At 37.6% G+C, this 23,539-nt stretch overlaps 1 protein-coding gene across 1 annotated transcript in view; it reads left to right on the top strand.

Moving 5' to 3' along the window:
• The window catches only part of LOC106974253 (calcium-binding mitochondrial carrier protein SCaMC-1), a 60,247-nt gene that overhangs the window by 30,112 nt on the left and 6,596 nt on the right, over window positions 1–23,539 (top strand). Inside the window, exons 4-8 of the mRNA XM_015071440.3 lie at window positions 2,233–2,344; window positions 9,114–9,272; window positions 11,576–11,728; window positions 18,372–18,479; window positions 20,198–20,365. Coding sequence (XP_014926926.2) covers window positions 2,233–2,344; window positions 9,114–9,272; window positions 11,576–11,728; window positions 18,372–18,479; window positions 20,198–20,365 — 700 coding nt within the window. The remainder of the gene's footprint in view (window positions 1–2,232; window positions 2,345–9,113; window positions 9,273–11,575; window positions 11,729–18,371; window positions 18,480–20,197; window positions 20,366–23,539) is intronic.

Here is a 23,539-nt window from a genome sequence, read left to right as displayed (position 1 = left end):
AAAGAAAGAGCAAAGGCCCAGGAATAACCAAGACATTCCTGAAGAGCTGTGAGAAGCAGGGACCTGCTCTGCCAGATACTGATTGTTATTAAGCTATAGTTAAGACAGTGGTGGTGGTACACAGATAGCCAAGGTGGTACGTGGAACATAATATCCCAGAATCAGACCCATCCATATTTAGGATTTGTCACACAGAAGACAGGAAAAGGGAAAGGAGAGACTATGTGGTATGTGGGGCTAATGCATCTGGTTGTCCGTGCAGACACATGTGAAACTGGATACCTACCTGACGCCAGACACAAAAATCAACCTAAATGTCAGAGTTAACTGGGAATACTTATAGAGGAAGAAAAGGAAATGTCTTTATCTCATGTAAGGAAGGATTTATTAAAAAAAAAAAAGACACAAAAGGCAGTAGTGCAAATAAAAAGATTGATAAATTCAGCTATATTAAAATTAAGAGCATCTTTTCACAGATACCATAAACAAAGTGAACAAAGAGAAGGTATCTGCTAATTTATAACTTGAAGTATAAGAATCAACTATATAAAGAACTGTACATATAAAAGAAAAAGACACTTAATGTAGTAGGAAAATGGGCAAAGACAAACAGGCATTTCAAGTAAAAGGAAACCTGAATAGCAAATGAATATGGTAAGGGATGGTTGACATCATTAGTGATTTGAAGAGAAATGCGATTTAAACCACAATGAGACTATTTTATTTAAGTTTATCAGTGTTCTGTGGCTTTAAGCTCCAGAATTTGGAATTCATGTATTCATTCAGTAAATATTCTCTCTGCTAGGCTGTTCTAGACACTTGGGTCATATCAGTGAACAAAATCAACAAAAATCTTTGCCTTGTGGAAGATACTTATGAAGGCATGTGTGGGAGGTGGAGGGGTAGGGCCAGATGATAAACAATTGCATTAAAATGGAAAATAGTGGCTATAAGTATTGCAGCCCACAACAATGTTATAAACATAAGTAGTAACTAGGACTCTCATGCACATGTGGAATGTTAATACCCATGTGCTGAGACAAATGAAAGTTTAAGTATAATTTCACACATGGAAGTCAAAATTAGAAATTGGCACTAGAAAACATGATAATAAATTCCTGAAAATTACTTTTTATTTGACTGCCATCTTTATGTATCATTTTCACACAAATTATAGAATAAATATAAAGTTTGGAGGAGACACTCAAACTTTTCTTCAGAGACATTCATTAATTCAACAAATAAATGAGCACCTTCTTTGTGCCAGCCACTTAGGTCTTGAGTATAGATAGTGAACAAAACAATCAAAATCCTGGCAGGCAACAGAGTAGATCTTAGGAAAAAGCTGGTTAAATGACACACTATGAAGACACTTGTAAAACAAGCAAAAAGTTAATGACAAATATCTAAGACTACAGTATATTAATGTTACATGTTGAAGATGAGGTACCCAGATTTCTTAAGATTCAAAAGCCCCAATCAGCAAGTTAGATTTTTTTTTTTTATAAATACTGCTAATTTTCTTAGCTTTGAGGAAGTTAGAGAAGGAAATTGATAGAATATTTTGCGTATATTCCCAAATCACATCCAAATATTTTAACAGAGCGTTAAGAAATATCTTTCTGGAGCACCTGGGTGGCTCAGTTAGTTAAGCTTTGGACTTTAGCTCAGGTCATGATCGCACAGTTCATAAATTCAAGTCCTGCATCGGGCTCTCTGCTGTCCATGCAGAGCCCATTTTGGATCCTCTGTCTCCCTCTCTGCCCCTCCTCTACTTGTTCTCCCTCCCTCCTCCCTCCCTCCCTCCCTCCCTCTCTCTTTCTCTCTCTCTCTCTCTCTCTCTCTCAAAAATAAACACTTTAAACAAAAAAAGGAATATCTTCCTGATCCAGTGCAAGAAAAAAAGATAGATCATAAATCTATTCATTTCCCTCCCAATATTTAATCTTCAAGCTTTAGTGTTTGATAGCTCACTGGTTAGATTGACACAGTGCCAAAAGTAGTCTTCAGTGAGAGCTCTCTAACTTTGGGACCCTTCTTTATCTAAATGATTAAAACTATCTAACAGAACATCAAAAACTTGCTGCCATTTCCAACAATCTATTATTGTGAACTGGAATTTTTTAATAAGAATACTGAGTTTGAAAAGAAACTATCATTCTGCAAAATGGCCAATAATGTTTTACTTATAAATTTTATTTTATTTTTTAATTTGCTTCTTTTTATTTTCAGTATTGATACTGATGGGACAATGACAATAGACTGGAATGAATGGAGGGACTATTTCTTATTTAATCCTGTTACAGACATTGAGGAAATTATCCGTTTCTGGAAACATTCTACTGTAAGTATGCTATGTGCATTACATTATACTTCCTTGTAAGCCACCCAGGCATCCCTGAAGTTCACGTTATTGTTAAATCTGCTCCCTAAAGCAATGGGAACTCTCTGAGGGAATTTTAATTTTTCTAATGGGTTTGTCTGCTATGCTTATTCGTGGATTTCAGTAAATTTTATACATAATAAATAAAGTCTAGGGTTCACATTGCTGCTGGTAGCAATGCCTAAACTTAAATAGAACATTATAAAATGATTGATGATTAATGCCTCATTTCTATGAGTATAGAAAATATATTAGTAGTTCAGTTGCCTAGATAAATTTTCTACTTATGTGAAGTTATATTTACATAATCAGACTCTTACTGTATCTTTGGAGATAGTCGATAACAGGTGAGGCTACAGTCATGTACTCATTTTATTGATAGTAAAATTAAGAAAGAGAGGGTTACTACTATAGTGTAGCCTCTTATCCCTACACTCCTACCTATAAAATCTTTTACACTAGAAGCACTTAGCTAATAAAGTTGTAGAAATACTATCATTATAGAACTCAATTTATCTCAAGCTATATTTTTAATCTATGGTGATGTGAGTAGGATGAAGGATTATTTTTAAACAGTATTTCCTTGTTAGCTAAATTTTATAAAGAATTTGTTGCATGTTTTAAATGACAAGTCTATAAAAATATTTATAGACAGTCTGTATAGCAGATGAGTTTCGAGGTGTTCACATATATAGCTTTAATTTTTATTTACAGGTCTATAGCATATATCATGGTATAAAGAATAATGTGGCTAGAATTTTGAGATAAAGGGAATATCTTTGAAGAATTGACAAATTAATTTCTTTCTGTAGCTAAAAAGGATTCACAACACTTGACAAAAGGCTGATCTTTCATTCTAACTTAGACCAAGAAGAGAAAAGTTGTTCTGAATCCATTAAGAAAGAAAGCTGTAGTTTTTGGTTTTGTAATTTGTAATTACTGTTAACTTTCATTTCCTGTGAAGTGATACTGTACTTCATTTAGTGTGGATAGTCTATTTATAATTATATGCTCAAATTAGTTCAGTGTACTTTTTTTTGAATAAAAAAGTTCTAAATATTTTTATTCTCTTCTAGTAATCTACTGTACTAAAATATTTACTTGAAAATTTTTGCAGCTTTTGCATTTGTTTTTCTTTTTTAAGTTAAATCCTGAAGTTAGTTAACATATAGTATAATAATAATTTCAGGAATAGAATTTAGTGATTAGTCACTGACATGTAACACTCAGTGCCCATCCTGACAAGTGCCCTCCTTAATGCCCATCACTCATTTAGCCCATCCACCACCCAACATCCTGCAAGCAACCCTCAGTTTGTTCTCTGTATTTAAGAGTCTCTTAGGTTTGTCTCCCGCTCTGTTTTTATCTTATTTTTGCTTCCCTTCCCCTATGTTCATCTGTTTTGTTTTTTAAATTCCACATATGTGTGAAATAATATATTTGTCTTATTCTGACTAATTTCGCTTAGCATAATACCCTCTGGTTCCATCCACATTGTTGAAAATGGCAACATTTCATTCTTTTTGATCACTGAGTAATATTCCATTGTAGATATATACCACATCTTCTTTATCCATTCATCAGTCGATGGACATTTGGGTTCTTTCCATACTTTGGCTATTGTCGATAGTGCTGCTATAAACATTGGGACACACGTGTCCCTTCAAATCAGCACTCCTGTATCTTTTGGATGAATACCTAGTAGTGCAATTGCTGGGTCATAGGGTAGTTCTATTTTTAATTTTTTGATAAAGCTCCTTACTGTTTTGCAGAGTGGCTGTACCAGTTTGTATTCTCACCAGCAGTGCAAAAGAGATCCTCTTTCTCCACATCCTCGCCAACATCTGTCATTGCCTGAGTTATTAATTTTAGCCATTCTGACCAGTATCAGGTATCTCATTGTGGTTTTGACTTGTATTTCCCTAATGATGATTGATGTTGAGCATCTTTTCATGTGTCTGTTAGTCATCTGGATGTCTTCTTTGGAAAAGTGTCTATTCGTGTCTTTTGCCCATTTCTTCACTGGATTCTTTGTATTTTGGGTGTTGAGTTTGATAAGTTCTTTATAGATTTTGGATACCAATCCTTTATCTTATATGTCATTTGAAAATACCTTTTCCTATTCTGTTGGTTGTTTTTAGTTTTGCTGATAGTTTCTTTCGCTGTGCCGAAACTTTTTATTTTGATGAGGTGCCAATAGTTCATTTTTGCTTTTCTTTCCTTTGCCTTCAGAGACATGTTGAATAAGAAGTTGCTGAATCTGAGGTCAAAGAAGTTTTTGCCTGCTTTTTCTTCTAGGATTTTGATGGCTTCCTGTCTTAACGTTTAGGTCTTTCATCCATTTTGAGTTTATTTTTGTGTATGGTGTAAGAAAGTGGTCCAGGTTCATTCTTCTGCATCTTGCTGTCCAGTTTTCCCAACACCATTTGCTAAAGAGACTGTCTTTATTCCATTGGATATTCTTTCCTGCTTTGTCAAAGATTAGTTGGCCATACATTTGTGGGTCTATTTCTGGGTTCTCTGTTCTGTTCCATTGATTTGTGTTTCTGTTTTTGTGCCAGTACCGTACTGTCTTGATGATTACAGCTTTGTAATACATCTTGAAGTCTGGCATTTTGATGCCTTCAGGTTTGCGTTTCTTTTTCAACATTACTTTGGCTATTCGGGGTCTTTTCTGGTTCCATACACATTTTAGGATTATTTGTTCTAGCTCTGTGAAGAATGCTGGTGTTATTTTGATTTGAATATGTAGATTGCTTTGGGTAATGTCAACATTTTAACAATATTTGTTCTTCCAATCCAGGAGCATGGAAAATTTTCCATTTTTTTGTTTCTTCTTCAGTTTCTTTCATAAGCTTTGTATAGTTTTCAGTGTATATATATTTCACCTCTTTGGTTAGGTTTATTCCTAGGTATTTTATGGTTTTGGTGCAATTGTAAAAGGGGTCAATTCCTTGATTTCTTTTTCTGTGCTTCATTATTGGTGTATAGAAACGCAACCAATTTCTGTACTTTGATTTTGTACCCTGAGACTTTGCTGAATTCATGTATCAGTTCTAGCAAATTTTTTGGTGGAGTCTTTTGGGTTTTCCACATAGAGTATCATGTCATCTGCAAAGAGCGAAAGTTTGACTTCCTCCTTGCCAATTTAGATGCCTTTTATTTCTTTGTGTTGTCTGATTGCTAAGGCTAGGACTTTCAACACTATGTTGAATAACAGCGGTGAGAGTGAACATCCTTGTCGTGTTCCTGGCCTTAAGGGGAAAGCTCTCAGTTTTTCCCCATTGAGGATGACATTAGCAGTGGGTCTTTCATATATGGCTTTTATGATCTTGAGGTATGTTCCTTCTATCCCTACTTTTTTGAGGTTTTTTTTTTTTTTTGTTTTGTTTTGTTTTTTTTACCAAGAAAGGATGCTGTATTTTGTCAAATGCTTTTTCAGCATCTATTGAGAGGATCATGTGGTTCTTGTCCTTTCTTTTATTAATATGATTTGCAGATATTGAACCAGCCCTGCAGCCCAGGGATAAATCCCACTTGATCGTGGTGAATAATTCTTTTAATGTATTGTTGGATCTGTTTGGCTAGTAGTATCTTGTTGAGGATTTTTGCATCCATGTTCATCAGGGAAATTGGTTTGTAGTTCTCCTTTTAAGTGGGGTCTTTGTCTGGTTTTGGAATCAAGGTAGTGCTGGCTGCATAGAATGAGTTTGGAAGCTTTCCTTCCATTTCTTTTTTTCTGGAACAGCTTCAAAAGAATAGGTGTTAACTCTTCTTTAAATGTTTGGTAAAATTCCGCTGGAAAGCCATCCAGCCCTGGACTCTTGTTTGTTGGGAGATTTTTGATTACTGATTTAATTTCCTCACTGGTTATGGCTCTGTTACATTTTTCTATTTCTTCCTATTTCAGTTTTTGTAGTTTATATGTTTCTAGGAATTTGTCTATTTCTTCTAGATTGCCCGATTTGTTGGCATATAATTGCTGATAATATTCTCTTATTATTGTTCATACTTCTGCAGTGTTGGTTGTGATCTCTCCTCTTTCATTTGTGATTTTATTATTTGGGTCCTTTCGTTTTCCTTTTTGATCAGTCTAGATAGGATTTTATCTATTTTGTAAACTCTTTCAAAGAATCAGCTCATGGTTTCATTGATCTGTTCTACTCTTTTTTTTTTTTTCCTCAAAATCATTGATTTCTGCTCGAATCTTTATTATTTCCCTTCTTCTGTTGGTTTTGGGCTTTATTTACTGTTCTTTTTCCAGTTCTTTGAGGTATAAGGTTAGGTTGTATATTTGAGACCTTTCTTCCTTCTTTAGGAAGGCCTGGATTGCTGTATACTTCCCTCTCATGACCGCCTTTGCTGTATCCCAGAAGATTTGGACTGTCCTGTTTTCATTTTCATTGACTTCCATGTATTTTTAAATTTCCTCTTTAATTACTTGGTTAACCCATTCATTCTTTAATAAGATGTTCTTTAATCTCCAAGTATTCATGGTTTTTCCAAATCTTTCCTTGTGGTTGATTTTGAATTTCATAGTGATTTTGAATTTCAGTGGTATGAAAATATGGATGGTATGATCTTGATCTTTTTGAATTTGTTGAGGGCTGATTTGTGACCTGGTATATGATCTATTCTGGGGAATGTTCCATGTGCACTCAAGAAGAATGTGTATTCTGCTGCTTTAGGATGAGATGCTCTGAATATATCTGTTAAGTGCATCCAGTCCAGTGTGTCATTCATAGCCATTGTTTTCTTGTTGCTTTTCTGCTTACATGATCTGTCCATTGCTGTAAGTGGGGGTGTTGAAGTCCCCTACTATTATGGTATTATTAGCAATGAGTTTCTTTATGTGTGATTAATTGATTTATATGTTTGGGTTCTTCCATGTTGGTGGCATAAATATTTATAATTATTAGATCTTCTTGTTGAATAGACCCTTTAATTATGATATAATGCCCTTCTTCATCTCTTGTTACAGTCTTTATTTTTAAAATCCAGTTTGTCTGATATAAGTATGGCTTCTCCAGCTTTCTTTTGATAACCATTAGCATTATAGATGGCTCTCCATCCCCTCACTTTCAGTCTGCAGGTGTCTTTAGGTCTAAAATGAGTCTCTTGTAAGCACTTATAGATGGTTCTTGTTTTCTTGTCCATTATGATACCCTATGTCTTTGGAGCATTTAGTCCATTGACATTTAGAGTGAGTACTGAAAGATATGAACTTAGTGCCATTTTGTTGCCTGTAGAGTTGGTGTTTCTGCTGATGTTCTTTGGTCCTTTTGGTCTTTGTTGCTTCTGTTTTTTGTTTGTTTGTTTTGTTTTGTTTTGTCTTTTCTCCACTCAAAGAGTTTGACTTAAAATTTCTTGCAGGGCTGGTTTAGTGGCCATGAACTCTTTTAGTTTTTGTTTGCCTGGGAAACTCTTTGTCTCTCCTTCTAATTTTGAATGACAACCTTGCTGGATAAAGAATTTTTGGCTGCATATTTTTCTGAGTCAGCATGGTGAATATATCCTGCCACTCCTTTCTGGCCTGTCAAGTTTCTGTGGTTAGGTCTGCTGTGAACCTGATCTGTCTTCTCTTGTAGGTTAAGGACTTTTTTTTCCCCTTGCTGCTTTCATAATTCTTTCCTTGTCTGTGGATTTTGTGAATTTGACTATGATATGCCTTGGTGATGGTCAGTTCTTGTTGAATCTAATGAGAGTTCTCTGTGCTTCTTGGATTTTGATGTCTGTGTCCTTCCCCAATTAGGAAAGTTTTCCACTATAATTTGCTCACATAAACCTTCTGCGCCTTTTCTCTGTCTTCATCTTCTGGGACTCCTATGATTCGGATGTTATTCCTTTTTAATAAGTCACTGAATTCTCTAAGTCTTGTATCATGATCTTTTGCCTTTGTTTTCCTCTTTTTTTTCTGCTTCATTAATCTCCATAATTTTATCTTCTGTATCGCTTATTCACTGTTCTGCTTCGTCCATCTTTGCGGTAATGGCATCCATTCGAGATTGTATCTTGATTATAACATTTTTAATTTCCTCCTGACTAGATTTTATTTTTTTTTCTCCACAGAAAGGGATTCTCTGGTGTCTTCTATGCTTTTTTCAACCCCAGCTAGTATTCTTATTATCCTGGTTCTAAGCTCTAGTTCAGACGAAACTTCAGACTCTATGCTCCACTGTTTATAGAATCCTAGTGGTATTGAAACCCTCTCCTTTCTCCCCATCAATGGTTTGGGTGAAAAGATTTCTTGTTCAGTCCCCTGTGAGTGTTTATACTCTTTCTCTTTCTCTCCAGCTACTTTCAAGGGGTGTGCTTTTCTTGTGCAATCCTGATGCACCACACTCTTCCCCTTTCTCTCTCTCTCTCTCTGTCCTCTTCCCACGAAAATGACTCCCTACCCTCCGTAGCCTTTCTGACCCCAGCTCACCTCTTCATGCCACGTTCCTGCCGAGTTCTGTGGCTCAAGTTACGTAGATTGTTGCGTTAGTCCCCATATCAGTTTCCTAGTTGTTCAAAACGGTTTGGTGCTGACCTAGCTGCATTTCAGGGAGGAGACAAGTTCAGGGTCTCCATGATGCTCCACCATCTTCTGTGGACTTTGGCTTAGTATACTTTCTAAGGAATGAAGTTGATGTTAACTATAAGCTAACACATGATTCTTCTCCAAGAGAAACCTTCTGGAGTGATCTATTTTTAATTGAAGGGGCATGGGGATCTTTCCATTTAACAGGGTATTGACATAGGAGACAGTTTAACTATTCCGGATGAGTTCACTGAAGAAGAAAAGAAGTCCGGACAGTGGTGGAGGCAGCTTTTGGCAGGAGGTATTGCTGGTGCCGTCTCTCGAACAAGCACTGCCCCTTTGGATCGTCTGAAAGTCATGATGCAGGTGAACTTTATGATCTTGTGTCTAAGTTTCTCCTACATATTCTGAAACAGTGAGAAATGTGCTGGTTTGAAAAAGAAGTTTTAAAATTTCTTAGTAATATTCTTTCATACCTTAAAAAAGAAAGTATGAAAGCTCTATTTTTGCTATTAATCCCGAATTCAGGCCATGTAAGTATTTCAGTGTTCTGTAAAACCTTAAATTGTTGTGTGATGAACTTTTAGTCTTTGGCATTCTAAAAAATCTCTAGGCCATTATTGTAGGATTCTCCTTAAATTATTTATATTTTCCTTCTGTTTTGTGTACTTTCTCAAAGTGGAATGTTTCTAAGTTTTAGAATCTGGGAACAGGGATGTGATTTTTAAAATCATTCTAAAGATAAGGTTAGTAGAAAAGACCTGGATTTATAGACTGACTTTGCTATTTACCTGCAATGTGGCTTTGGCTGATCAGAGTGGAAAGAAGGAGAAAGGAAAGGAATTGATATTTATTTGGTGCTCATTATGGTAACCCATTTAATCTTCATAGCAAGTGGGTATTATATTCTCACATTATCTCTGGAGAACCTGAGGCTCAGAGAAGTAAATAATTTTTCCTTTATAGGAAATTAGACAAGGAATGGAGTATCTTTGGCTATAGAGCTGTGGTTCTCACACTGCATGGAACCCCTGAGGTCTCATTTTCCTTCATCTGGGAGTGGGATTAAGAATATCTAACAAGGCTAGTTGTAAGAATTAAATGATTTAAAGTATGTGCAAATGCCTGATAAACTGGAAAACCCTACTGGAATATAGTAGTTGCTTAAAAATGAGTTTTTACAGGTTGTGTTGTCATACCTGTGGTCAACATTTTTTATACTTGTCATTAGATTTAGGTATAAAAACATTTCTGACAATATTTTTAACAGCATCCATTCAGAATGTACCTAAATCCCAAGATATATTTAGGGGTAAAAATAGTGCATTAAAGAAGAATAAGAAGGAATTGGTGTTTGTGTTTTTCTTTAGGAATGATAGTAAATTGACTTTGAGAGAGCTTGAATAAGCATTCATCTTTTCCTTTGTCATATTTTATTGTGAAGTTCATTTAAAATAAAATGGATATCTCTGGACTTTATTTCCTGCAAGTTCTGTGGGGTAGGTGGCTGGGGTTTTTCAAAATTACGTTCAGGTTCAATAATTCAGGAAGGCTCACAGAATGTACTAGAAGCTTTAATACTCATGGATGTGGTTTATTACAAGGAAAGATACAGATTCAAATCAGCCAAGGAAAAAAGCATATAAGGACAAGTCTGGGAAAGCACCAAATGCAGAGTTTCTGTTTTCTTCTCCCTGTAGAGTTGCCATGTGTTATGTTCCAACATTGATGTATGACAATATGCACAGTGTTGCAAACCAACCAAGAAAGTTCGCCTGAGTCTTTGATGTCCAGAGTTTTTATTGTGAATCGATCATATATTGCCCACGTGGCTGACCTTTATTCTTCAGCCCTTCACATATTGTTTTTCTGTTTTTTACAGTAGCCACTCATTCAGTAGCCACTCATAACCATAACCAAAATGATCAGAAGAAGAGCTGATTTCTATAACTGTTTTTGGCTTATTAGATTTCATCATTGTTATACAGAGGCAGTTATAAGGTCTAGTGTATTTAAATAGTGATCACATCTGTGGTATAAACCAAGTATTCACTGGGTGAGGCAAGTGGTACATGTTGCCATGAATTTATTGCCTAGAGAGGCTTTGAGATAAGCCATTGAAGGTATTTTAAGTTTTGGTGGGAGGCTGTGTGCATTCCATTGTCTATGGCTCTGATATACAAAATACAAAATTGTTTTCACACCCATTTATATTTCATGGTGGTATTGCTTCTGGGGGGCGGAGAGATAGTATATTACTTGCAGTGTATTTTTAAAAGTCTCTTAAACTGAACTTGTTCACATTCCAAGGGCAGTTCTGTAGTCTAATACATACTTTGGTTCATGTTATCTTATTGTTGTCTGTAATAATTTTAATTTTGATCATGTCCTGTCTGCCTGCTTTCCCACACTAAGGGTACTGATTTTTCTTAGTTTTAGATTTGGAATCAGCCTCTACAATGTGGTAATAATTCTTCCCATCATTATATATTTTATGAGCTTTCTATATTCTATATTCTAGTTTTATTTTTTCTAGATTCTATTTTTAAACATATCTTCTTGCAGTAATAAATAGTGTTGAAATAAAGAGGGTGGTTTGTATGGTTACCTTAGAAATAGTAACAGTAACATGCCACCAGTATTTTGTATCACTCTGCTTTTATTTTTAGGTCCACGGTTCAAAATCAGGCAAGATGAACATATATGGCGGCTTTCGACAGATGGTGAAGGAAGGAGGTATCCGCTCCCTTTGGAGAGGAAATGGTACAAATGTCCTTAAAATTGCTCCTGAGACAGCTGTTAAGTTCTGGTCATATGAACAGGTAATTGTTATCACCTGTGGAATTTATTAACAAAGAGGAGTTAATAAACTGATTCAATAGCAGTGAACATACAGTGCTTTTTGGGTTCTTGTTGTAATGCATAATAATTTTCCACATCTACTCCAGGAGGAATTTCTTTTATAGGAGATTAGACTAGATAAACTCAAATTCCTTATGACTAAACTCTAGGCTTTTTTTTTAATGTTTATTTTATTTTTAAGAGAAAGAACGTGAGCAGGGGAGGGGCAGAGACAGAGAGGGAGACATAGAATCCCAAGCAGGCTCCAGGCTCCAAGCTGTCAGCACAGAGCCTGATGTGGGGCTTGAACCCATGAACTGTGAGATCATGATCTGAGCTGAAGTCGGACACTTAACTGACTGAGCCACGCAGGTGTCCCTAAACTCTAGGATTCTTAATTTCATGTGATTTATTTTAAAAAAGACGTTTATTATTATTATTTGTTTTATTTTAGAGACAGAACACATGAACTGGGGAGAGGGCCAGAGGGGGAGAGAGAGAGCATCCTAAGCTCGATCTCACAACCCTGGGATTGTAACCCGAGCTGAAATTAAGAGTCAGATGCTCAATTTGCTGAGCCACCAAGGTGCCCCTAAAAAAAAAAAAAAAAAAGACTTTCTTTCTTTTCTTTTTTCTTTTCTTTTCTTTCTTTCTTTTCTTTCCTTCTTTCTTTCTTTATATTTTTAAATTTTTATTTAAATCCAAATTAGTTAGCATATAGTATAATAATGGTTTCAGGAGTAGCATTTAGCGATTCATCACTTACATACAACACCCAGTCCTCATCCCAACAAGTGCCTTCCTTAATGCCCATCACCCATTTAGCCCATCCCTCTACCCACCTCCCCTCCAGAAAATCTCAGTTTGTTCTCTGTATTTAAGAGTCTCTTATGGTTTGCCTCCCTCTCTATTTTTATCTTATTTTTCCTTCCCTTCCCCTATGTTCATCTGTTGTGTTTCTTAAATTCCACATATGAGTGAAATCAAGTATTTATCTTTCTCTGACTGACTTATTTCGCTTAGCATAATACATTCTACTTCCATCTACCTTGTTGTAAATGGCAATATTTCATTCTTTTTTCTTCTGTTTCTCTCTTTTTTAAAAATTTTATTTATTTATTTTTAAATTTACATCCAAGTTAGCATATAGTGCAATAATGATTTCAAGAGTAGAATCCAGTGATTCATCCCCTTTGTATAACACCCGGTGCTCTTTCCAACAAGTGTCCTCCTTAATGCCCCTTACCCATTTAGCCCTCCCCCAACCCACAACCCCTCCAGCAACCCTGTTTTTTCTCTGTATTTAAGAGTCTCTCATGTTTTGTCCCCCTCCCTGTTTTTATATTATTTTTGCTTCCCTTCCCTTATGTTCATCTGTTTTGTATCTTAAATCCCACATATGAGTGAAGTCATATGATATTTATCTTTCTCTGACTAATTTCACTTAGCATAATACCTAGTTCCATCCACGTTGTCACAAATGGCAAGATTTCATTCTTTTTGATTGTCGAGTAATACTCCATTGGAGGATAGAGCAGAAGAATGAACCTGGACCACTTTCTTATACCATACACAAAAATAAATTCAAAATAGATGAAAGACCTAAATGTAAACCATCAGAATCCTAGAAGAAAAAATAGAAAACGACCTCTTTGACCTCAGCTGCAGCAACTTCTTACTCAACATGTCTCCAGAGACAAGGGAAACAAAAGCACAAATGAACTATTGGGACCTCATCAAGATAAAAAGTTTCTGCACAGTGAAGGAAACAATCAGCAAAACTAAAAGGCAACTAACAGAATTGGAGAAGATACCTGTAAATGACATATCAGATAAAGGGTTCGTATCCAAAATCTAAAGAACTTTTCAAATTCAACACCCAAAAAATAATCCAGGGAAGAAATGGGAAAAAAGACACAAATAGACACTTTAACAAAGAAGACATCCAGATAGCTAACAGACATGAAAAGATGCTCAACATCACTGATGATGAGTGAAATACAAATCAAAACCACAAAGAGATACCCCTCACACCTGTCAGAATGGCTACAATGAACAACTCAGGTAATGACAGATGTTGGTGAGGATACAGAGAAGGAAACACCCTTTTGCACTGCTGGTGGGAATGCAAACTGATGCAGCCACTCTGGAAAACAGTATGGATGTTCCTCAAAAAACTAAAAATAGAACTACCCTATGAGCCAGCAATTGCACTACAAGGTTATCTATCCAAGGGATATAGGTGTGCTGTTTTTTTTTTCAATAATGAAATTTATTGTCAAATTGGTTTCCATACAACACCCAGTGCTCACCCCAAAAGGTGCCCTCCTCAATACCCATCACCCACCCTCCCGTCCCTCCCACCCCCCATCAACCCTCAGTTTGTTCTCAGTTTTTAAGAGTCTCCTATGCTTTGGCTCTCTCCCACTCTAACCTCTTTTTTGTTTTCCTTCCCCTCCTCCATGGGTTTCTGTTAAGTTTCTCAGGATCCACATAAGAGTGAAAACATATGGTATCTGTCTTTCTCTGTATGGCCTATTTCACTTAGCATAACACTCTCCAGTTCCATCCATGTGGCTACAAAGGGCCATATTTCATTCTTTCTCATTGCCATGTAGTTAGGTGTGCTGTTTTGAAGGGGCACATGTACCCTAATGTTTATAGCAGCATGTACCTCAGTGTTTATAGAAGTATGGAAAGAGCCCAAATATTCATTGACAGATGAATGGATAAAAAAGATGTGGTATATATATGTGGAGTATTATTCAGTGATCAAAAAGAATTCTGTACTCTTTCCTTAGTAGCTCTTAAAAGAAATGTAGAATTTTTGCTTATTCATTTTTCTTATTTTTTTAAGAAGTTTGTTTATTTATGAGAGAGAAAGAGACAGCGTGTGAGTGGGGGAGGGGCAGAGAGGGAGGGAGCCACAGAATCTGAAGCAGGCTCCAGGCTCCAAGCTGTCAGCACAGAGGCCAATGCGGGGCTCAAACTCATGAACAGTGAGATCATGACCAGAGCCAAAGTCAGACCCTTAACTGACCGAGTCACCCAGGTGCCCCTTGTTTATTCATTTTGAATTCAGAGCAGAAGCTGCCTGTTAACGTATGTTTTATGAAAGTATCCCAATCTAAGATCTTGGAGGAAAACTTTTAAGTTGTGTATTGACATTGTCATAAAGTGGAGTTGAGTTAGAATGAAAGCTCCATGAGGGCAGGGTTTTGGCTTCTTCTCCATGGACTCTAGCACTTGGAGCCTGGCCTGTGAGAAGTGGTCAATAAGTGTTTGTAAATGAGTGTCATATAGTGGTGAACATCCTTCAGGACTTTACTCAGGAGTTATTTCCTCCAGGAAACCTTCTTCACTGTTACAGTTCCTTTGTTTCCCTCTATTAGAATTATCACACTAAATTCTGATTATCTCAGTGCTTCTCTCTCTCCTTGATGAGACTGTGAGCTTCCTTAGGCAATATCTGTTTGCAGGTTTATATTCCCAGTACTCTGCCCAGTGAAAGTGAGTCCTTACTGATGAGTGAAAGCACAGAGCTCCCAGAGCTGGAATTTGAGCCCAAGCCTGCCTGCATCTCAAGTCCACTAGGGTGAAGGGAAAATGTGTATTTCAAGCAGAAGCAGAAATGCAGGCACAGGGGAGCATCATTCGCTTAGGAAATTGAAGGTGGTTCATTTGACTCCAGTGCAGTGGAGTGTGTTTCTGGGAAGATAATGATGAAAGCAGGCTGGACAGGTAGGCAGAAGCCAAATGTAACAGGAATTTTGATTTTATCCTGAGGGTGAGGGACTATTGGACATTTTATATAGAGAAGTGAAATGAGTATATCTACATTTAAGAAAGACCAACCTGGAAAAAATGGAGGATGTATTAGAGGCAAGTGAGGTCAGACTGGAGGCAGGGAGACTAATATTTAAGGAAATATTTCTATAATTCAGGTAAGAAATGATGATCACCAGTGCAGGGTGGTGGCTGGAGAAATTGGAGAAGGAAATGAACTGAAAAATATTTTGGAAATAGAATCAGCACAACTTGTTGACTGAGTAGATATCGAAGTGAGAAAGAAAGAGGAATCAGAGATGATACTCTGGTTCCTAATTTGAACAACTAGAATACATAGAGAATACAATAAGAGGAATAGATTTTCGGGTAAAGTGACATGTTCCATTTTGGACAAGCTGAATTTGGGACATCTCTGCAACAGGGACTTTTGATCTCTGATGGAGAGGTTATTTTTGAGTTGCAGCCATTGAAATGGATTGCTGAGGAAGGCTTATAGAATGGAAGAATTCTGGGAATCTGCCAGGGAGAAGTAAAAGGAGCCCGTTGCAGAAAAGACTGAGAAGGAATAGCCAGAGGGACAGGAGGAAATGCAGAGAGTGATGGCCTAGAAGTCAGAGGATTAACAGGGTTTTGTGAAGGGTCAAGTGCTATAGGCTGGTAAATACAATAAGGAAAGGGTCTTTTAGGATTTATCAACACACAGACAGGAGAACTTGGCATAAATGTTCCAGTGAAGTAAAGAGATGAGAAACCATTCTGAAACGACTGTAAACCAGGGGATGATAATAATTGTACAGTGTAGACACATTTTGGGGAAGTTGGACTTGAGTGAAAGGAAGGAGAAGATATGAGGGAGAGTAATAGAAAGATGGTGGACAGAGGGAGGGTTTTGATATGTTTTATTTTAATGTGCCCATTGCTGAAGCAAGCATGTCAACACAAAGAACGAAGTTAAAGGTATAGGTGGGAGAGGCTGGTAAACGCAGCAGGTGTTCACAGGAAGTGGAGATGGGGGTGGAAGGGCTGGGGAGACATAGGTGCTATCCAGATGCCCTGGGAAGGATTGGCTTTGATGGTATGGAGGACTCTTCTTATGTCACTTTGGGAAGAAAGAAGATATATGTGGATGTGGATAATTTTGCAGAGAATGGGCAGGAATACCCTTGCCTTGTAGCCTCTGTTCTTCCTTGAGTTCCCAAGAAAGGACAGTCGCTGAGAATGAGGGAGGAAGTGGTATTGGAAGCTGGAGGAGGATGGAAACGATTGAAATAGGTGTTGTAACACATGGAAAAGGACAGACAAAAGGATTTTAGGGTGGCTTTGAGGGCTCAGTTAGTCTCCTGCTTCTCTCTGTTGATTTATTCCACTTCTCCCTCCAGGGTTGGTGGTTAATAATTACCTTTGTAGACTCTCCTTACCTTTCTAAAACAAGGAGTCTGATTTGCCTGGTGTATGACCACAGTCTGTTTGGGCACAGCTTTTCTTTCCAAGTTGTAAGAAGTAAAGAGTAATAGTGATCACATTTGCTGAACATTCGCCATGTCCTCAACACTCTGCTGTATTATATTATTTAATACTTTTAGCAACCTTGTGAGATAGGTTGTTATCATAGATGAGGAAACATGCTCATGAACTTGCTCAGGGCCACATGTTTCTGGAGTTCCAGCCCCAGGTCTGCCTGTATCTGGAGCCTGTGATATTATCATCCTGGTCTGTGGACATTTTGGATGCATCGGGGTCAGATTTTACCCTTAGCCAGATTGGCTGTGTTGGTTGCTTTAGTACTAGTGGGCCAGATGGGCTCTGGGGTTGATGTGGTAGAGTAATTATATGTATTACCTACAGAAATCTTTCTAAGTTGTTTTGTTAATATTTGTCACTTATTTTATTTATACTGGTGAAAATAAACTCATCTTAAAAAAGAAAAACTATGAGAAAAACATTTAAAAATTGTAAACACTTCATCAACCCTGTATGAGTGCTATGAATTGTGTTTTAGCAAAGGAACAACTGGGTCCCGTCTGTGGAACATCTGTGTTCTGTGGAAATCTAACTTGAAAACCGCTGTCCAGTAAACTGAATGTATTAGCATTTGAGCCTTGCTTTTTTCTTTGAGGTATTAACGCACTGTATGTATTTGGAAAAGCATCATCATATTGTCAATTTAGGAGCTAATTTGTATTTTGATATTTACCTAGTTAGCTCACGTTGCCATAACAACATACCATACTGATTGTTTAAACAACAGAAATTAATTTCTCACAGTCCTGGGAACTGCGGGATCCAAGACCAGGGTGCTGACCAGTTTGGTCAGTTTTGGTCTGGTGAGGGCTCTCTTCTTGGCTCGCACATGGCTGCCATGTGTGCTTACATGGCCTTTCTCTCATACATGTGTGTGTAGAAACAGAAAGAGAGGGAGAGAGAGAAAACTCTCTGGTATCTTTCTTAAGGACACTTTCTTTTTTTTTTTTTTAATTTTTTTTTTTAACGTTTATTTATTTTTGAGACAGGGAGAGACAGAGCATGAACAGGGGAGAGTCAGAGAGAGGGAGACACAGAATCTGAAGCAGGCTCCAGGCTCTGAGCTGTCAGCACAGAGCCCGACATGGGGCTAGAACTCACAGACTGCGAGATCATGACCTGAGCCGAAGTCGGCCGCTTAAAAGAACCCCACCCTCATGACCTCATCTAACTCCAGTTTATCTCCCAGAGGCCCCATCTCCATGTATCATCACAGTGGTGGTTACAGCTTCAACATAAGAATTTTTTGGGAGGGGGAGACATGATTCAGTCTATAGCAGGTATTAACATACATTTAAATATGTATTTATACAGTACAAGAAGTTGCTTACTGTGGAAGGACAAAAAATAGGAATCTTTGACAGATTTATTTCTGGTTCCTTGGCTGGGGCAACTGCACAGACTATTATTTATCCTATGGAGGTAAGTACCACTCTGAAGTCTGACTGTGTGGGTGCTATTTGTTTAATTATCTACTGTTGGGTAACAAGTTACCCCCAAATTAACAGTTTAAATTTTTTTAAATGTTTTTATTTATTTTTGAGACAGAGAGAGACAGAGCATGAGCAGGGAAGGGGGAGAGAGAAGGAGACACAGAATCTGAAGCAGGCTTCAGGCTCTGAATTGTCAGCACAGAGCCCGATGTGGGGCTAGAACTCAGGGACTGTGAGATCATGACCTGAGCCAAAGTCGGATGCTTACCGACTGAGCCACCCAGATGCCCCCCAAATTAGCAGTTTAAAATGGGCATTTATTATCTCAGGATTTCTGTGGGTCAGGAGTCTGGGACTAGCTTAGTCGGGTGCCGTTGGCCCAGGGTTTCTCTGAGCCTAGAGTCAAGGTGTGGGTTAGGGTCTCAGCCACCACAGAGTTCACCTGCAGATGAGTCTGCCTCCAAGCTTGCTCACATGTTTGTTGCTGGGCCTCCCTGTTTATTAGCTGGAGATATCAGTTCCTTATCGCAGGGACCTCTCCATAGGCTGTTTGAGTACCCCCACAACATGTAGCTGTTTTCTCCAAGTTGGTGATATGAGAGAGAGAGAGAGAGAGAGAGAGAGAGAGAGAGAGAGAGAGAGAGAATGATTTAGCCAGCACTTAGAATGGAAGCTGCAATCTTCTGTCATTTCTGCTATATTCTGTTGGTCACACAGACCAGCCCTGGTGGAGCGTGGGAGGGGACTACACACCGTGTGAACACAAGGAGGCAGGGATAGTTGGGGCCCCTCTTGGAGGCTGGCTGCCACAGTGTTGATAAGAATTATAGTACCCATTTCCCTCCAAAGAGGTTCTGTACCATACATTTAATAATGGAACCTCAAGATTCGACTAGGTAATGGTAGTCCTAACTAGACATCCTATCACTAGAGCCTGGGGTTGGCAAACCATGTACCTGTGTAATACTTTGTATAGCCCTTGAGCTAAGAATGATTGTATACATTTTTAAAAGGAGGTTAAAAAAATATGCAACAGACCTGATATTTTAGGGCTGCAAAGACTGAAATATTTACCATGAGGCCTTTGCAGGAAAAGTTTGCCAACTCTTGCTTTAGAGCGAAAATAATATTACAGATGTGGCTATCTTTATTGGTATGACAAAGGGGTTTTCAGCATATAATAAGATCTAAGCAAAAAATACCCTTCATTTTCACCTTTGTGCTATGCATATTAATACAGCTTTCCTTGCAAGCATCTTAATATGGTTATTCATATTACTTCCCATAACCCCTTAAAAATATCCTAACAGAATACATAGTCTTCCTCTTATAGCCTCCATCTCAGTTAATAGCATCACTTTCCCACTTCTCTGCTGCCTCGCTCCTGTGTTCAAGCTAGAAACACTGGGATCATCCTGTGCGCTACCATTTCCCTTACCCTCCATATCTAATTTTAAGACCTCTGTAAATTATTTTCTATTTCCTCTGCCACTACCCTCATTCAGATCCTCTTTAAAGTAAATAGGTTCTCTTGGGTGTCATCTTAGCCCTTCACTAGTCATGCTATGTGAGGGATAACACATCAACAAACTAGACACTCATTTGAGGGACACTATGTGCTGGGTATTTGTTCTCTGTAAAATACTTTGAATTCCATGATGGACTTAATATAAATAATAACATTTTGTTATATTCTTTTATAACTAGGTTATAAAAACCAGGCTGGCTGTAGGCAAAACTGGACAATATTATGGAATATTTGATTGTGCCAAGAAGATTTTGAAACATGAAGGCATGGGAGCTTTTTACAAAGGTTATATTCCCAATTTATTAGGCATCGTACCTTATGCAGGTATAGATCTTGCTGTGTATGAGGTGAGTTTGCAGCCATGTTTTACATCTGAAAATGTAGTTAATATAGTTCCTATTGTTAGAATTTGACTTCATATAAAGAAGCACATATATACCAGGAAATAGTTTGTGACCAGAAGCAGATTCAGGGCTGTGTTATTTAATCATTTTTTTTTCAAGTACCTTGAATATAAGATCCCATATGCCTGTGGTCACCTTTGTATCAGATTTCCCTGGGAATTATTTTTTTAAAAAATTTTAATGTTTATTTATTTATTTTGAAAGAGACTGCATGAGCAGGGGAGGGGCATAGAGAGAGAGGGAAAGAGAGAATCCCATGCATGCTCTGCACTGATAGTGCAGACTTGGGCTTGAACTCACAAACCTGTGAGATCATGACCTGAACTGAAATCAAGAGTTGGAAGCTTAGTAACTGACTGAGCCGCCCAGGTGCCTCTCCCTGCAACTTATTTTTATTAATGAAGCGAGCAAACTCACATTCAAGTATAGTTATTCAGCTGAGAAGATGGTATTAAGGATTTTTTTTTGAGGGGAGACAAAATAAGCAAGAAGGGCGCATTTTCTTTATTTGTTAAAAATCTGACATTGATAAAGCTTAGAGACTGATGTATATGGCACAGATTCACCCCTGGTACTGAAAAGACAACTTAGACTACAAATCTTGGGTCAACTCTGCCATTGAACCGTTTAATAATTTATGAATCTGACAAACAGTTTCAGTTTTTGCCTTTGAAAACCTGAAGTTCTGGTCGGGGAGATAGGCAGACTACTAAAGCATAGTGTGGTTAGCTGTGCTGTGATAGAAGTAAGCCTGGGCGCATTTGGAAGGGACCCCACCTATAGCTGAGAGGAAGGGTGGCATGTGTAATGAAAGTTTTCTTAGAGGACTTTACCTTTTTTTCTAAACAAATTTATTAGGATATAATTTACATGCCATACATTTCATTCATATAAAGTGTACAGTTCAGTGGCCTTTAGAATTTAAAATTTAATTTAAAATTGTGGTAAAATGTATGTAACATAAAATTTGTCATTTTTAACTATCCTTAAGGGTATAATTCAGGGATATTAATTACATTCACAGTACTGTGTTCCATCCCCACTATTTCCAGTGTTTTTTTCATAATCCCAAACATAAACTCTGTATCTGTTATGAAATAACTCCCCACTCTCCCCTCCTCCCAGCCCCGGGTCACCTCTAATCTACTTTCTGTCTATATGAATTTGCCTATTCTAGTTATTTCATACAAGTAGAATCATGTATTCTACAAGGGAATCATGTCCCTTTTTGTCTGGCTTATTTCATTTAGTATAATGTTTTCAGGGTTCATCCATGTTGTAGCGTATCAGAACTTCACTCCTATTGGCTGAATAAGATTCCATTGTATGTATATACCACATCTTGCTTATCTGTTCATCTGTTGGTGGATACTTGGCTCATTTCTGTTTTTTGGCTATTGTGAATAATGCTACAGTGAACATTGGGGTACAGGTATCTTGTCAAGTCTCTGCTTTCAATTCCTTTGGGTATATACTGAGGCATAGAATTGCTGGGTCCTATGGTAATTCTATGTTAAGCTTTTTGAGGAACTGTCAAACTGGTTTCCATGGTTATACCCTATTTCATTCCTACCAACAGTATACAAGAACTCTAATTTTTCTACATCCTTGCTAACACTTGATAGCTTCTGTTTGTTTATTTTATTTATTTAATTTTTTTTAACATTTATATTTATTTTTGTGATAGAGAGAGATAGAGCATGAGCGGGGGAGGGGGAGAGAGAGGGAGACACAGAATCTGAAGTAGGGTCCAGGGTCTGAGCTGTCAGCACAGAGCCCAATGTGGGGCTCAAACTTGTCAACTGCAAGATCATGACCTGAGCCGAAGTCAGATGCTCAACCGACTGACCCACCCAGGTGCCCCTGTTTGTTTTTTTTAAATAGTGGCCATCCTAACAGAGATGAGGCAGTGTCTTATTATGCCTTTGACTTTCATTTCTCAGATGATAAGCGATGTTGAAGATCTTTTCATACATTTACTGTCCATTTATATATATTTTTGGAGAAATGTCTATCCAAATTTTTGCCAGTTTTGTTGAAATATAGTTGATACACAATGTTATGCTAATTGTAGGTGTACAACATGGTGATTTGACAACTCTGTGTGTTATGTTCACCAGTAGTGTCACCTGTCATCTGTCACCATACAACACTATTATAATACCATTAGCTATATTGCCTATGCTGTACCTTTCATCCTTGTGACTTATTTATTCCATACTGTGCTTCCCACTCCTCTTCATCCATTTTGCCCATCCCCCAATCCTCCACCCTTTTACAACTATCAGTTTGTTCTCTGTATTTGAGAGTCTGTTTCTGCGCACCTGGGTGGCTCAGTCAGTTGAACCGCCAACTCTTGATTTTGGCTCAGGTCATGATTTCACAGTTTGTGGGATCAAGCCCTGTGTCAGGCTGTAAGCTGACAGCGTGGAGCCTGCTTGGGATTCTCTGATTCTCTCTCTCCTCTCTCTCTCTTTGCTCCTTCCTGCTCGTGCACTCTTTCTCTCTCTCAAAATAAATAAATAAACATTAAAAAGTCTGTATCTGCCTTTTTTTGTTGTTTTTTTTTTCATTTGTTTTGCTTTTTAGATTCTACATATAAATGAAATCATGTGGTAAGGGTCTTTCTCTGTATGACTTATTTCCCTTAATACCCTCATAATACTCTCTAGGTCCATTCATGTTGTTGCAAATGGCAAGATCTTATTATTTTTTATGGCTGAGTAATATTCCATTGTATGTGTGTGTATGTATGAATGTATATATATGTGTATATGCACATGCACATGAACACACACACAGCATATCTGTTCTATTCATTTATCTGTCCATGGACACTTAGTTTGCTTCCATATCTTAGCTATTATAGATAATGCTGCAGTAAACATATGGGTACATATATCTTTTTGAATTAGTCTTTTCATTTTCCTTGAGTAAATACCCAGTAGTGGTATTGCTGGATGATATGGTTGTTCCACTTTTATTTTTTCAAGAAACCTCTGTACTGTTTTCCACAGTGGCCATACCAATTGGCATTCCTACTAATGGTGCATGAAGGTTCCTTTTGCTCCACATCCTCACCAACACTTGTTATTTCTTGTCTTTTTTATTCCATTC

Source organism: Acinonyx jubatus, chromosome C1 (assembly GCF_027475565.1).
Source record: "Acinonyx jubatus isolate Ajub_Pintada_27869175 chromosome C1, VMU_Ajub_asm_v1.0, whole genome shotgun sequence".
In the NCBI taxonomy this organism is placed as follows: domain Eukaryota; kingdom Metazoa; phylum Chordata; class Mammalia; order Carnivora; family Felidae; genus Acinonyx; species Acinonyx jubatus.
The sequence above is the reverse complement of the archived record's forward strand: the minus strand, read 5'-3'. Positions and strand labels throughout refer to the sequence as shown.